This window comes from Ranitomeya imitator, chromosome 3 (genome assembly GCF_032444005.1).
Source record: "Ranitomeya imitator isolate aRanImi1 chromosome 3, aRanImi1.pri, whole genome shotgun sequence".
Lineage (NCBI taxonomy): Eukaryota > Metazoa > Chordata > Amphibia > Anura > Dendrobatidae > Ranitomeya > Ranitomeya imitator.
In genome coordinates, this window is record NC_091284.1 from 728,450,789 (window position 1) to 728,467,104 (window position 16,316).

At 43.2% G+C, this 16,316-nt stretch overlaps 1 protein-coding gene across 4 annotated transcripts in view; it reads right to left on the minus strand.

The window, feature by feature from the left end:
• SOAT2 (sterol O-acyltransferase 2) overlaps positions 1-15,764 on the minus strand; it is a 91,913-nt gene extending 76,149 nt beyond the window's left edge. For 3 of the 4 annotated variants that reach the window (XM_069758785.1, XM_069758783.1, XM_069758784.1), the window contains exons 1-2: positions 15,540-15,764; positions 5,408-5,460 (exon numbers count right to left, since the gene is read on the minus strand). In XM_069758785.1, the coding sequence (XP_069614886.1) occupies positions 5,408-5,460; positions 15,540-15,627 (141 nt within the window). In that variant the 5' untranslated portion in view covers positions 15,628-15,764. Of the gene's footprint in view, positions 1-5,403; positions 5,461-15,539 lie in introns of all 4 variants that reach the window. The other variant, XM_069758786.1, reaches the window with a different exon arrangement.
• Positions 15,765-16,316: the final 552 nt, after the last annotated feature.

Below are 16,316 nucleotides of genomic sequence, written 5' to 3' on the forward strand. Positions count from 1 at the left end.
ATAGATGCACCGCCACTAAAATCGGGAAAATCTCCAGCAAAGTAATGTTCCTTACCAACCTGTTCACAAACCATTCCTCCGGCCATCTAGCAGCGCACCATCGGCCCCCGAAAAAGGCCCCAAAACTAATACCGCCCGACGCATCAGTAAAGAGATCCAGGTCAGCGTTATCCACCACTTCTTCCATTAACAATGAACGCCCATTGTAACAAGCCAAAAAACGGTCCCAAACCTCCAAATCGGCCTTGTGTTCAGCTGATAAACGAACAAAATGATGAGGGGCCCTAACCCCAGCCATGGCTCTGGCCAACCTCCGTGAAAAAACTCTCCCCATTGGGATAATCCTGCATGCAAAATTTAGTTTTCCAAGAAGCGACTGGACTTCGCGCAACAGCAATTTCTTCAAGCGTCTGGCCCGAGCCACCTCGGTCCTCAAACCAAGCACCTTGTCAACAGGCAACCTAAATTCCCATTTCACTGAATCGATAACAATGCCTAAGAAAGATAAACTCGTACACGGACCTTCAGTTTTGTCCGGCGCCAATGGAAACCCAAACCGCTCAGCTAACCAAACAACCGTCCTCAAAAAGACCTCGCCACATTGAGACTGATTTGGGCCTACGCACAGGAAGTCGTCTAGGTAATGAATCACGGAATCCAAACTAGACACGTCCCGTACCGCCCATTCCAAAAAGGAACTAAAGGCTTCAAAATAAGCGCACGACAACGAGCAGCCCATCGGCAAACATCTGTCAACGTAAAACCCGCCGTCCCAATAACAGCCTAACAACCTTACGCTGTCAGGGTGAACCGGCAATAAACGGAAGGCAGACTCAATGTCGGTCTTAGCCAGCAATGCCCCCCTGCCACAACTACGCACCCACCTAGCTGCCTCATCAAACGACGTATGAACCACGGAACAGAGCTCTGGGTCGATCCCATCATTTACCGACCTCCCTTTTGGATACGATAAATGCTGAATCAGCCTCAACTTGTTGGGCTCCTTCTTGGGAACCACACCCAAAGGCGATACGACCAAGTCATCCAACGGAGGAATGGGAAAAGGTCCAGACATCCTACCTAAAACGACCTCTTTCTTCAATTTTTCCGACACAACCGATGCATGCAACTCAGCCGATCTAAGGTTTTTCAAACTCTGCGGTATGATGAAAGCAGGGGCGGATATGCAAAAACCAACACTAAAACCTGCCCGCAGCAGCTCCGCCCTCTCCCTATCAGGGAACCTATTTAGATAGGGGACCATCACGTCCAACCTCACCGGCGTTGCCCCCTTTGGATTTACCATCTGGCTTCCCTTTTTTCTTGAAGCATCTGGACGCTCCATGGGAAGAACCATTGCAGTGTGAGCACAAGTGCTTGAACTTGCAAGTTGTTCCGAACTTACACTGGCCCTCATTGAACATCCAGCATATGCCATGTTTTTGACCACCAGATTGTCCCGCCTGCCCCCCGCTTCCTGAGGAGCAACCTTGTGAAGCATTTTGGCCGGAAGCTCCGGCCCCGCTTTGAAAGGAATGTCCAAACTTCGTTGGTGCCATAACACGCAACCACAAGCCAATGTCCTTCTGGTCCCACCGGATTGCAGGACGAACCGCCTTCTGCTGCCTAAACTGTTCGTCGTATCGCAACCAAGCTTGGCCCCCATAGGCCCTATGGGCCTCTCCTATAGAATCCATGTAGCAAAACAAAGCGGAGCAATTCTCGAGGGCCTTCTCACCATTAACACTCACCAAGATCGCAAAAGTCTGAAGCCAATTCACAAAAGTCTGAGGAATAAGGCGCCATCTCCGTTTTTCCTCATCTTCCTTCTTACTATCTTCCTTCTTATTCTTATCCAAGTTAAATTTCTCCAATGGCAAAAGCGAAAAAATCTCCACATACTCATTTTTCCAAATCTTTTCCCGCACCTCCTTCTTCAAATGCGCCCCTAACGACCCCTCAAAACAGACATGTACCTCACCACGCGCCTTATCATCCAAGCGAATGCCCCCTTCCTTCTCTCTCAGTCTGAACAGAGACTGATACAGGCTCAGCCGACCTGTTCCGCACCATAGAACTGCTGCCCGACGACTCAAGCCCCACATCAGAAGAACCCACCCATGCTGACAAAGAGGACGGCCCTGACCTAACACAACCCAATCGTGACTACAGCTCTCGAACACCCGACAAAAGCTCCCCCACCCCTTCGCAATGCGCAGCAGCCTGCCCACTAACTCCCTCACCCCGGTCTACAGACCCCCCAACCCGATCCACTATAACCGATGTAGGCGTCGAAAACGCCGGCGACAAACAAGACACAGACTGATTCTCACCAGGCTGCAGGGGAGCTGTGATTCCCCCCAGCCGCAGATGACGTGGTCGTCCAGCCATCTCTTGACCCCGATGCCGTCCTCAGGCCCTCCTGGATGCGAAGTTCGCCTCTTGACGCAGGTCCCGCCGTCCCGGCCACTGTAGAGGGCGCTGTCATGGAGCCGTCCATCACGGTTGTAGACTGGTGCAATGGAGTCCCGAACCCAGGCCGACTATCGGCTGCTCTGTCGCTGTCTGACCCCGCCGAACGATAAGGTGCCGACCCGGTCGCAGGTAGGATAAGGGAACCGGGATCCCTGCTAGAGTCTAGCAGCCCCGCCGAGTCTGGGGCGCTGCCTGCCGCTGCCTCTGGGATACTCCCACGCCGTCTCGTGTTGTTAGAAGTAGCAGGCCATCCGGCCTGTGCCGCGCTACAGCGGCCTGCCGTGACATCGCTCCGAACAACAGCAGGTCTGGCGCGTGCAGGCCCCGCCCCTCGGAGCGAGAAGGGAGAAGGCCTGACTGCCGCTGCAGGCCCCAGCTCGGCTGTCGGATTCCTCTCAGACCGCAGCCTGCTTGGGCATTTGCGGGCAGGCACGCGGTCCGGAGGGTCCCTGGAGGGGCTCCTGCGCCGCCGCTGGGGTGCCTGGGGCAAGTCGGGGGATAGGCGCTCGGGAGGCCTTACCTGCCGGGACCGCCACTTGCTGGAACTGCCCGCCATGGGACCACTGCTATTTCCACCCAGGATGCTGGCCAACTGAGCCTCTAGCCAGCCGGGGGGCTGGGATACTGCAGCCGCCTGCAGCTGGGACAGCAAGTGTTCCACGGAGCTCATCTCTAGTGAGTGTCTGCATCCTGCTAAACTGCTTCCAGAGCGGGAAGTGACAGGCTCCACCCCCCTATTAGAGCTAAGGTCCCCTTTCCCACGAATTCCCTCCCCCTTACAGCAATAACCCCCTCCCCAATACCTGGCTCCAAACCTCCTGTCATGGCGGCTTCCACGTACACCGCCCGTGGGAGGGGGTGGGGCGGCTCGCTCCAGCCTGTTCTGTACTAGTACGGCGCATGTCGTGTCTCCCCTTTCGATGTGGGCTCCGGCTCTGAGCCCACATCAAAGTCGCGGCATATCAGCTATTTTATATCGCGATTAACTAGTTAAATGCCGCTGTCAAACACTGACAGCGGCATTTAACTACCGCTTCCAGCCATCGGGCTAGAAATGCACATGATCGGGGGTCAGCGATGCATCGGCATTACAACCTGAGGTCTCCTTGAGACCTCTATGGCTGTTGATGCCGGCTTGCTGTGAGCGCCATCCTGTGGTCGGCGCTCATAGCAAGCCTGTAATTCAGCTACATAGGAGCGATCTGAGCTTCGCTCCTATGTATCAGAGCTGATCAGGCTATGCCAGCTTCTAGCCTCCCATGGAGGCTATTGAAGCATGGCAAAAGTTAAAAAAAATGTTTTAAAAAAATATGAAAAAAAAAAAAAAAAGTTTAAATCACCCCCCCATTCAAAATAAAATAAAACAATAAAAAAAATCAAACATACACATATTTAGTATCGCCGCGTTCAGAATCGCCCGATCTATCAATTAAAAAAAAGATTAACCTGATCGCTAAACGGCGTAGCGAGAAATAAATTCAAAATGCCAGAATTATGTTTTTTTGGTCGCCGCGACATTGAATTAAAATGCAATAACGGGCGATCAAAAGAATGTATGTGCATAAAAGTGGTATCATTAAAAACGTCAGCTCGGTACGCAAAAAATAAGCCATCACCCGACCCCAGATCATGAAAAATGGAGACGCTACGGGTATCGGAAAATAGTGTTGTTTTTTTTTTGTTTTTTTTTAGCAAAGTTTGGATTTTGTTTTACCACTTAGATAAAAAATAACTTAGACATGTTTGGCTTCTATGAACTCGTAATGACGTGGAGAATCACAATGGCAGGTCAGTTTTAACATGTAGTGAACCTAGCAAAAAGGCCAATCTCAAGTGTGGGATTGCATCTTTTTTGCAATTTCACCACACTTGGAATTTTTTTCCCGTTTTCTAGTACACGACATGGTAAAGCCAATGGTGTTTTTAAAAAGTACAACTCATCCCGCAAAAAATAAGCCCTCACATGGCCATATTGATGGAAAAATATAAAAGTTATAGCTTTGGGAAGGAGGCGAGCGAAAAATGAAAATGCAAAAACGAAAAAGGGCTGCGTCTTGAAGGGGTTATAGAAAGAGACAAAGAATACTAATGATGAATCCGGACCAATGTGTCTTTTAAAAGTGAATTTTCAACCATAAAAATTCTTGCCTGGAGAACTATATACCTCCACACAGAACAAACTTTTCTTCTATATTTCCTGTTGCTTGTATAGCACAAAAATATTCTGCAGTGATGTACCGAGATCAGCTGTCACATAAGTCCTTCAGCTCAGGGTCTCAAAAAAAGAGAAAAAAAAAATCTGTATTTCACTCACATGCATAATCTGGCTACTTACTATCCTGTTTTTCAATTAATGGAGGAAAGAGGAGTATGCCGAGACAAGGGGTTCAGCCATTGTGATCCTGCACTGCATTACGGTTTCTGATGCCTTAAGGTACCTTCACACATAACGATATTGTTAACGATATCGTTGCAATGTCACGCTTTTTTGTGACGTAGCAACGATCTCGCTACGATCTCCTTATATGTGACAGTGACCAACGATCAGGCCCCTGCTGGGAGATCGTTGGTCGTGGGGAATGATCAGGACCTTTTTTTGGTCGCTGATCACCCGCTGTCATCGCTGGATCGGCGTGTATGACGCCGATCCAGCGATGCAGGGCCGCGCTTAGTAACCCGATATTTACCCTGGTTACCATTGTAAAAGTAAAAAAAAACAAAAAAACACTACATACTTACATTCCGATATCTGTCACGTCCCCCGGCGTCAGCTTCCCTCCCTGCACTGACTGTCAGCGCCGCCAGCTGTAAAGCCGACTAAAAAATCGTTTAGTGTAACGGTACCTTTACCCATTCTCCTATATCCGCAATGTCATCATGTAATATATGCACTTACATATATCCAGTATACAAGGTACAACCGCTCACCTACCTCCATGTGTCTCTTCCATTCTATCAAACCACTGATGTGATTGGACACACCACCTGTGGTGATGATATGAGAAGGGTCAGTGTATGACAATTTCCATTTACATCAAACTTTCAAGATTGGTTTACAGTTTACACCCAACAGAAATATTTTATTAACGCGCCTCAAAAACGCTTGAAATATATATATTTTTTTAACAATGCGTCACCCCAGTCGGCCTCCATGGACCCATAGAGCACAACGTAATTAGGACCCATGGAGCACAATGTAATTAGGCCTTGATTGTCTTTGTTTCTCTCTGCAGGGGGCCTTCCTGATGCATAACATTACAGACCAGCCAGAGACAAGACTTCATAGAACTTCTTTGACATTAATGCACCAAGTTTTTAAAAGGGTGGGGTGTGAGTATCTCTATCCAACCAGGGGGCTGATTTCAAGAAGAAAGAAAAAATTACATGTTTGAGGGTTCTTGTTGGTGCCTTGTCTTGGAAGGGTTAGGCCGGTGTCACACTCAGTGTAGGGAAATACGGTCTAATTATATATATATATATATATATATATATATATATATATATACTAGATGGTGGCCCGATTCTAACGCATCGGGTATTCTAGAATATGTACAGTTATATGATAAAGTTTGGGCACCCCTATTAATCTTAAGCTTAATGTTTTATAAAAACTGTTTTTTTGCAACAGCTATTTCAGGTTCATATATCAAATAACTGTTGGACACAGTAATGTTTCTGCCTTGAAATGGTTTATTGTACTAACAGAAAATGTGCAATCTGCATTCAAACAAAGTGACCCTTAGACAAATTACACAGGTCAACAAAAAAAAAAATTTTTTCTGGTGTCCAAAATATTTTAATGAATTTGGGGTATTTTTGGGGTGCTGATTCTGAATATGCTATCAGTTTTGCCAGATTGGCTCAAGTTTTTGAGATTTTTGGTATCTTATTTATAGAACTTGTTGGTAAATGCGACGCATCATCTCATTAATTTCTTTGGATTAGTACTTGAACTGAGCAGTTCTCAATATAGTTTTGTGTTAATTAGTGTTCTAAAAGTTTGTTCATAGCTTGATTTTTGCACTAACTTTATGTTGTTGTCTGTTTTCCAGTGAAAAGCATGAACTCATCAAGAAGAAGTTGTCTTAACGATCCAGACTCATTCTGTTACATTTGTGGTGAATACACACTGCCAATACACACTTCATCATCATCAGGTGGGGGAAGGTCAGGTAACATGGTAACCACAGGTACAGGCACATCTTCACAATGAGGGACAGGCCTTCTTGCAGATTCCATGTTAGGTTACTCCCATTTTCATTTCTGATGCTTATTGAATCCTTGCACTTGCACTGCACAGAAATAACAGTCATCATGATGATTTTTTTGCTCTCTCCACACCATTGGAACACCAAATTTGAAGCTTTTTCTTTGTCCTTTGCTCCATTTTCGTAATAATTCGATACATGCTTTGCACACTATTTGTGGTGCCCAAAACTTGTCTTGGTCCCCAAGCATAACCCCAAAATAGGCAAAATACACTTTTTTTACGAAGTCTGTTATGTTTCTTCTATGTTTTGGCAGTGTGTATTCACCACAAATGTAACAGAATGAGTCTGGATCGTTAAGACAACTTCTTCTTGATGAGTTCATGCTTTTCACTGGAAAACAGACAACAACATAAAGTTAGTGCAAAAATCAAGCTATGAACAAACTTTTAGAACACTAATTAACACAAAACTATATTGAGAACTGCTCAGTTCAAGTACTAATCCAAAGAAATTAATGAGATGATGCGTCGCATTTACCAACAAGTGCTATAAATAAGATACCAAAAATCTCAAAAACTTGAGCCAATCTGGCAAAACTGATGACATATTCAGAATCAGCAGCCCAAAGTTACCCTAAATTCGATGAAATATCTTTGGCACCAAAAATGCTGTTGACCAGTGTTATATATATATATATATATATATATATATATATATATATATATATCTATATATATATATCCGTCTGAAGGGGTTAACCCTGCTGTTCTGTTCGGTCTGGGGAGACCTATTTTGAACTTTGGTATTTTTTGGGGTGTTCAAGATGCGGTTCTGAAACTTGTGGTTGATTGACTTAAATGAGGATGGGTCGGTCGGCCACGGGTTTCAGAGCCGCATCTTGAATATTTTAAAGAATATTGAAGTTCAAAGTCGGTCATTTTTGACCAACAGAACAGCAGGGTTAAACCTCAGATGAACTCAAGCGTCAGAAAATATTCTGAAAAATTCCCACGCTCGAGTTCATATGAGTTTATGCCAGCAGGGGGAGCAGTACCGTGAGTCTAGGTAGCTACGTTCCCCTTTTTCCCATTCATTCCCCAGTTTTTACAGGCAGGGGCGGCTGAATTAGCAGGTTCCTGCTTGTAAAATTATTTAACCCCTTCAGATGGATTTACAGCGTGGGACATGACTGTAACAGCGGAAAGGTATGGGATATTGTTGTTTTTTTTATTTTTCCTTTTTTACAGAACGAGGGTCATCATTTGGATTGAGAATATAATAAACTATTACAACACCATGTGTCTTTATTTCAATAAAATACTTTTTTCCTAATGTGTGTGTGTTTTATTAACCATTTACTACTATTGGATTAATAATGGATAGGTGTCTTATTGACACCTCTCCATTATTAACCTGGCTTAATGTCACCTTACAATAGCAAGGTGACATTAACCCTTTATTACCCCATATCCCACTGCTACTCAGGAGTCGGAAGAGAGTGGCCAAGTGCCGGAATAGGCGCTTCTTCCAGATATGCCTTTTCTGGGGTGGCTGGGGGCAGATGTTTTTTAGCCAGGGGGGTCCTATAACCATGGTCCCTCTCTTGGCTATTAATATCTGCCCTCAGTCACTGGCTTTCCTACTCTGGTGGAGAAAATTGCGCAGGAGCCTACGCCAATTTGTTCCGTGATTTAACCCTTTATTTTAACAGCTAGAGCCCCCAAATTTTGCACACAGACACTTGGAACATTATTAGTGAGGAATATGTAAAAAAAAATACATAGGGTAAAAAAAAATCACCAAAAACTCATCATGGAAACCTAGCTCAAGGAATCATATCTATGTTTGGTGGAATATTCTACTGGTCCCAATAAAAACAATTTTGGATTGTTTACCAGCATGTTGTCCCTGCGTGCTCTGTCACACACCGTGCTACTTTTCGTATTAATTTCTATGGGAAATCCACTTTGCTGCTCATGGGAAATTTTTTTTATTTCTTTTTTCCCCAGCAGAAGCTTTGAAAAATGCATGGTGAAAAAAAATGCATGTCACTTCTTTCAAGAGGTTCTGAAACAAAACCTCTCCAAATTAGGAATTGTTAAATCCAAAGGTTTAAAGAAAAATAATTGCAGGTAAAGACCACAATTTTTCTGGACATGATTCAGGAAATGAAAAACTCCTGTAGACACTTACCCTCCAAAAAGGTTATGTTCACAAGGCACCTTACAGACACCGTTATACCTGCACAGTTTGTGAAGCAGAAGATGCTCCAGGAATGGCCGGTTGTGTTTTTTTTTCTGAACAGACTTCTTTGCCAATGTCATATCATTTTGTTCTTATGTAGCCTGCACTGACCCCGCTGCCTCCTCATCACTACCGAAGCTACCGCCTCACCAACACCGGAGCTCCAGCAACCCTCAACCTACTGTCTCCTGCCCCACCATCCTGTAGAATGTAAGTCCGCAAGGGCAGGGTCCTCGCCCCCTCTATATCAGTCTGTCATTGTTAGTTTGCTTACTGTAAGTGATATCTGTAACTTGTATGTAACCCCTTCTTATGTACAGCACCATGGAATCAATGGTGCTATATAAATAAATAATAATAATAATAATGTATAAGATAGTGGTGGCCTTTAGAAGAATGGACAGGTCACTTCTTATCCTTTTACGGCTTTTGAAACCTGAAGCGGTTCAAAGAACTTAAAAGACTGAGCATATAAACAACAAGTCGTTCTCGCTTTAACATCTTTTTTTTTTTTACCTAAAAAAGATGTTCCTATCTTAGCCATTTATGATTCACAGGATATGAAATAAATGGCCTAGAGGTTAAAGTTCCAGAGATGGGACCTGCATTTATCTCAAGGATACAGTAGTGCACTAAATGGAGAAGAGGCCGAGCATGCAGATCTCACTCCATACACTTCTGTAGGAGCTGGGAAAATGGCTGAGGAAGTGCAAATTTTGGAACTTCTACAGGAGTGAATAGAGAGTGCCAGAAACCGCAATTTTCAGAACTCCCATGTAAGACTTCTTTTACACATACCGGGTTTTTTGCACCCCGTTATTGCTGGCCTTTTTGTGGGTCGTATTGCTGCAATTTGCAAGGTCTGCCACAATAAGGCTAGGTTCACATTGCGTCAAGTACATGGCGTTAAACGGATGCGTTAAACGCATGTACAGAAACGGAGCCAAAATATGTGAAATTCGTCGTCACGGTAACGCTAGCGTTAACGCATGTGATCGCGTTTTTTCATTTTGATGTCCGTTTACGAAGTATCCGTTTGTCTGCGTTTGTCACTGTCAATAAAGTTGTTTTTTGTTTTTTTTTTTCCCTTTTGTCATTGTCGGGTGTGGGCACAGACTCATTCTCCATTTTGAAAGCATTGAGTGAACTTCTGCTAGCAAGATGTTTGTGTCTGAGCTCGTCAGATTTCGCTTGATGCGGTTGCGACTTCGGCAGAGAAAGCGTAGTTCGCAAAGGAGATATTGGATCCACAAAGTGAATTTCTTGCGGAGTACATATGGTGCCTTTCACACCCTGTATGTGCAGCTTCGGGATCATCCCTTCAAATTCCAACGCTATCTACGGATGTCCATTGAGACCTTTAATGTTCTGCTCTCACATGTGAAGGATGAGATACATCATCATCGCAGCACTTTTCGTGAAAGCATCAGTGCGGAGCAACGTTTAGTAGTGACTGTGAGGTAATTATACATTTTTTTTATCATTCTATTGACAAAGACTAGATCTCGGTATCGTGTGGCCTAATGTTCATTTTGCAATTGTATATTATATTGTAAACTAGCCTTTAGATGATCATTAAAATCCTATTTTTTTTTTGTTTTTGAATGTCAACAGATATCTGGCTACCGGAGAAACTTTTGCGTCACTGCATTACCAGTTTCGACTTGGGAAGTCAACAATTTGTCAACTGGTTCGGGAAACTTGTGATGCCATTTGGAACAACTTGCAACCACTTGTGCTACCAACACCAACATCAGAAATGTGGCTAGCAATTTCCCAACAGTTCGAGGATGTGGCTAATTTCCCCAATTGTATTGGTGCCGTGGACGGAAAGCACATTCGGATTCAGAAACCTGCACATAGTGGTTCCCTCTACTATAACTATAAGAAATACTTTTCTATAGTATTGATGGCGATTGCGGATGCCAGGTACCGTTTTGTTGCTGTGGATATTGGAGCTTATGGCCGGACTAACGATTCCAGAGTATTCAGAGACTCCAACATGGGCCAATGTTTGTACAGCCAAAGTTTAAACATACCGTCATCACGACCTCTTCCGGGGACCGAAGGCCCAAGTTTGCCCTATGTTTTAGTTGGTGATGAGGCCTTCCAACTAGGACAAAATCTCCTCAAGCCCTACTCAAGCCGTAGTCTAGACTCCAGCAGGCGCATTTTTAATTATCGCTTGAGCCGGGCTAGACGTTATGTGGAGTGTGCATTTGGGATTTTGACATTAAAATGGCGGATTTTACTAACCTGCATGCAACTGCAACCAGACAATGTGGACCGTGTTGTGAAGGCATGCATCTGTCTGCACAATTTTGTGGCGAGACATGAACCCCAGTTGGTAGACCCCAATGATTGTGAGTCGAACCTCAGTAGCATTGAATCTACTACAGTTCGTTCTGCATCACAAATAATGAGGATTCGTGATCAATTTGCACACTACTTCACACATGAAGGCCAGGTTCCATGGCAAGACAGACACGTGTGAAAATAATTTAAAGTCTTCCTGATGTCGTGTAAAAAGTTACGTAGTGTAAAAAGTTATGTTGTTTAACCTGATGTCGTGTAAAAAGTTACCTTATGTCGTGTAAAAAGTTAAAGTTAAAGTCATACAAGAATCTGAAATTTGAAACAGTTTACTAAATGTTTTTGTATTTTCCCAACAAACTGTTGGTACACAGGTGTAACATATGATATCCCATAGGGATGAAAAAAAAAAGGAAAATAGAAATTAACAACAAAAAAACCCCCCCAAAAAAAAATTGCAACGCGGTAATTGCACCTGGCTGTGGACAGTGAACTGTACTAAAGACTTTGGTACTGCACGGGAGTATTGTCTGCCCAACTATATGATGGACTGCTACATTGTCTTTGAGGTTCCACGCTCGTTTCACCCCGGCCTCTATATTGAGGGTTGTAGGGCGGCATGTCCAGTCTTCTTCCCGATGGAGCGGGTTCCTTGGTGCCCACAAATTCCTCTACAAGCTCGTTAAGTCTTTGTCGAAACATAAGGTTTCTATATGCCGGGATATTTTGTACTACAGGCACATAGGATAATAAAAGTAGCTTCCACTCATTAGCAGTGTAGACAGACTCGCGTGCTTGCAGCTCGGTAATTTCTCGTCTCAGGTCTTTGAGCTCACTGCGACACATGTCCTCTACCCGTTGGAGTCCATCCACGATAATTGCATCTGCTTCATCTTTTTGAGATGCTCGCTTGCGTCCACGCTGTGATTGCAACCGGGCACTCACACCTGCAGCAACAGTGCTTCTATCCGCAGATCGTGGCTCGCTGATGCCAGACACATCTTCAGGTTGCGTTGGTTCCACTGAAGAAGGCTCAAGTTCCTCTGCTGGTCTAGGAGCAGCGGTACTGCATATCGTGCTGTAACCCAAAAAAAAAAAAATTACTTATTTTCCTTTAAACAATTTAGTCTCGCACACAGACCTTCTTGTACTTACGAGCGCTGAGACACTGTTTTCTGAAGAAAGAGCAGTTGGTCATAATGCACATACGGTGTCACCCGTTTGCCACTTGATCCGCTTGGTACATTCTGACTGTTCCGGTAGTCACGGACAAAGCGATCGCGGATGGACTTCCAACGGGTATGGACAGCATCGGCTTTACATTAAAAAAAAATAAAATAAAAATAGTAGATTGTGTTAAGATATAGGAAAAATTGTTCATAGTTTGCTACGATAGTTGATATATAAATAGTAGATAGATAGTTGTTAGATAAGAAATAGTGTAGAAATAGTGTATAGATAGATAGATATATAGTGTACAGATAGTTGATAATTGAGAGATAGATAGCAGACAACAAGTGGATAGGTTGATAGGATAGAAAATTTTTTTTTTTTTAAACATTTTCCGATGTTACGTCACCAATATTTACCAATTTTTTTCTTTGAGGTTGTCGACTTCTCCATGTATCGGGGATCAAAGTGACAGATTATTTGATCCCACAACTTCCGGTTCTTCACGATGTCATGGTGGGAGCTGTCGCTCTGGTCCCATATGGAGGGGTTGGCTTCCACAAGGTTAATAAGTGTCTCATTGTGGATAGTCAATGGCTCTTTGTCAACGACAATCCTTTTTTTTTTTGTCGCTGACTTGGACTATGTAAACACAAAACGTTATGTTGATAGTGTCAATTTCACTGGATGGCCATATTCATATATACAGAGATAGATAGATACATAGATATAGCAATATATAGATATATAGATAGATAGATAGATAGATAGATAGATGTAGATAGATAGATATAGATAGATAGATACATAGATATTGATAGATATATAGATAGATAGATACATAGATATTGATAGATAGATATATAGATACATAGATAGATAGATATAGATTGATAGATAGATATTGATAGATAGATATATAGATAGATAGATACATAGATATAGATAGATAGATATAGATAGATAGATAGATAGATAGATATTGATAGATAGATACATAGATATAGATAGACAAATAGATGGAGCGATAGATAGTTGATAGATAGTTTATAGATATAGTAGATAGAAAGTGAATAGATAGAATAGATTGTTGGTAAATATTGGATAGAATATTTCTAGTTTTATATTTACCACTGGCAGTTGTGGCGACGACAGACGTCTAGGGACCTTTTTTCTTTTTTGTCCTCCTTGTGCCACAACCTATTGTGTATGTAAAATGTAAAAAAAATTATTTTAACATTAAATAATGTTAACATTCATTGGATCAATAAATTTATGCATGAAAAATTCAACATGTGTGCTATGTACCTTTGTGGTTTTTGCATGTTTTTTGGGGGGAGGTCTAGCAGCCTCGGGCTCAGAAGACTCCTATTCACAAAAACAATAAACAGGATTTTTATGCCTAGCTCAATACAATGGAGTTTCACACAACATTATTGTGGTTTTTTAAAGTGCAAGCCTACCGACTGAGACGAAAAAATCGCAGACACGCTGCTGCTGCTGCTGACATCTGTATCCGACATCTGTGTGCAACAAAACAATACATTTTTAGTACACACACATCCGACGGACATTACAGACTCCCATGATGTATACAGAGATATATAATATATAGAAATGTACTTACATTTTAGCTACGGCAAAACACTCTGTCACGTGCAGGAGACTTTGTGTGAGTGGGATATTTTAATGGCCGAAATCACATTTCCTGTCACATGACCACATGTGACCACCCTCAAACGCTATTAAAACGTGTGGTCCTATTTGGAAATTTTTCATGATTTGCGTCTGACTGCGTTTGCCATAGCCTTCTATGGCAGAATGAACGCTCCCGTTAGTAGTGCGTTAGCTTGGCCGGACCCGAAAACGCTGCAAGCCGCGTTGAAGGTCCATCAGAAAAAAAACGTTATGTGACAAACGCATACCAATTTAGGGATGCGTCACGATGCGTCAGACAATGCAAGTCTATGGGCGCGTTAGTATGTGCGTTACATTGCGTTTTTACTACTTAAAAACGAGTCCGTTAGACGGACACACCTAGCGCAATGTGAACCCAGCCTAACAGACCGCAAAAACTTGCGGATCGCCATTTTTAGGGTTCACAATACTATAGCAAAAGTATTGGGAAAAAATGGCGGTCCACAAAGCCAGAAGTCACGGCGCACCTCAAAAATAACCTTTCGTTGTTTTTCCAGCCCCATTGATTTTCATGGCCATACGGTGCACGACGCGCCATGGAATTATTGCGGCCCCATAGAAATCTATTGGGGCCACAAAAGTGGGCCGTAAAATCACGGCAAGTGTAAAAGAAGCCTAACTGGAAGGAGAAAGCGGTACTTGGCTATTGTTAGAAAACACTTCTAGAAAGTAATACATACAGAAGTCTTTGGCAACTTTCTAAACTTCTAAAGAAATTAATTTGGCCTTGCTAACCTTGAAATATAGTAAAGCTACTAGCATAATTGGTTTCTTTGGCAAAGGAACAGCAAGGAGATTCTGAAAGGCGAAGTATGAAGTTACACACCCCTTGTTTGCCTATTTTTATTGGACATGCCTCCAATCTACAGGATTTAAATAACAAGTAGTGCAGTTCACTCATATTTTATAAGCCAAACTAAACAGACCCTTGACCAGACGCCCCAAACAAATAAGGACCCCAGAACCTTGTAATGTAATACAGACTCCATACTACACTCCAAACTAAACTCCCTAAGCCAACAGAACCACAGCCAGAGCGCCTAAAATATTACAGTCCCTTAATTAGAATCACTAAACAGATACTAACCCCCAAATCAGGCCCCGCTTGATGTAATAGAGACCCCAGACCAAACCTCATTCTTGCATCCAGTAATCTTCCTCCTTACCACTCACTGCCACCAGCATCATTTCCATTGTCATGAGTCGGAGGATGTAAAAGGGAAAAAAAAAGTGCAATTTCAAAAAAGTTGTATTGTGCTCCTCAAGGGCATCGTACTGGACAATTTTGGCTCGGACATTGGACTGTAGTACCAAACTCATACTATGCTGACAATATGACATAGGAAAAGTGATTAACCCTATATAACATTCCCTGTAGGTTGCACAAGCCACATCTTCTATGCACACTGAACAGGCTCCGGTAGTTACCATTGTGCTTGTCATCAGCTCCATCCTCAGTGTGATTGGACTTTCTATGGCGCACGGTGGGTTCTGCCGTCTCTCCATTAGATGCCATGGTGTCTCACTGCAGAGATGGTGCCCACATCCACACTGTCATACTTAGAGACCGGACAAAGTCCCTTGTACTCCCTTTTAAGTGCCAAATAACCCTTGTCCTGTGTGTGTTCACCGGGATCTCCTTCTCCCCTGCCCCCAAACAGTTAAGACTTCTAATGGACTAAAACATGTGGTTAAGTCTCCCATGTAACCTTTGGAGCCCAGGAGAACTTTGTTCCATCTGTCCAAATTATCTGATTGAAAGGGAAATACCGGTATGTGCTGGTGGATCATGGCTACCTATAAAGCCATATCTTATCTGATCCTTGGAGATATACCACTTTCTAAACCAATGAGGCATTAATTAACCTAGAGCAGTAATTCTGTAAACCTCTTGTCCTCCAGCTGTTGTGAAACAGACTAGCTGCCAGGACTTGATGGGAGTTGTAGTTTCACAGAGGATTTTAGTTATATCTACGTTTATTTTACAAGAAATATTATGAATTAGCACCCCCAACCAAAAGTCAGGCTCAGGATACGTCTGTGGATCTCTGTCCGATCATGGACCTCAATGTATGGTGTAGTTGTGGGTCTCTTGACCCGAGCAAGACAGCCTCACAGAAATATATGAAGCTGTCAGCTTCCAAATGGAAGATCCTCATGATCAGACCGTGATCCACTGATGTCTGCATGAACCCTTACATAACA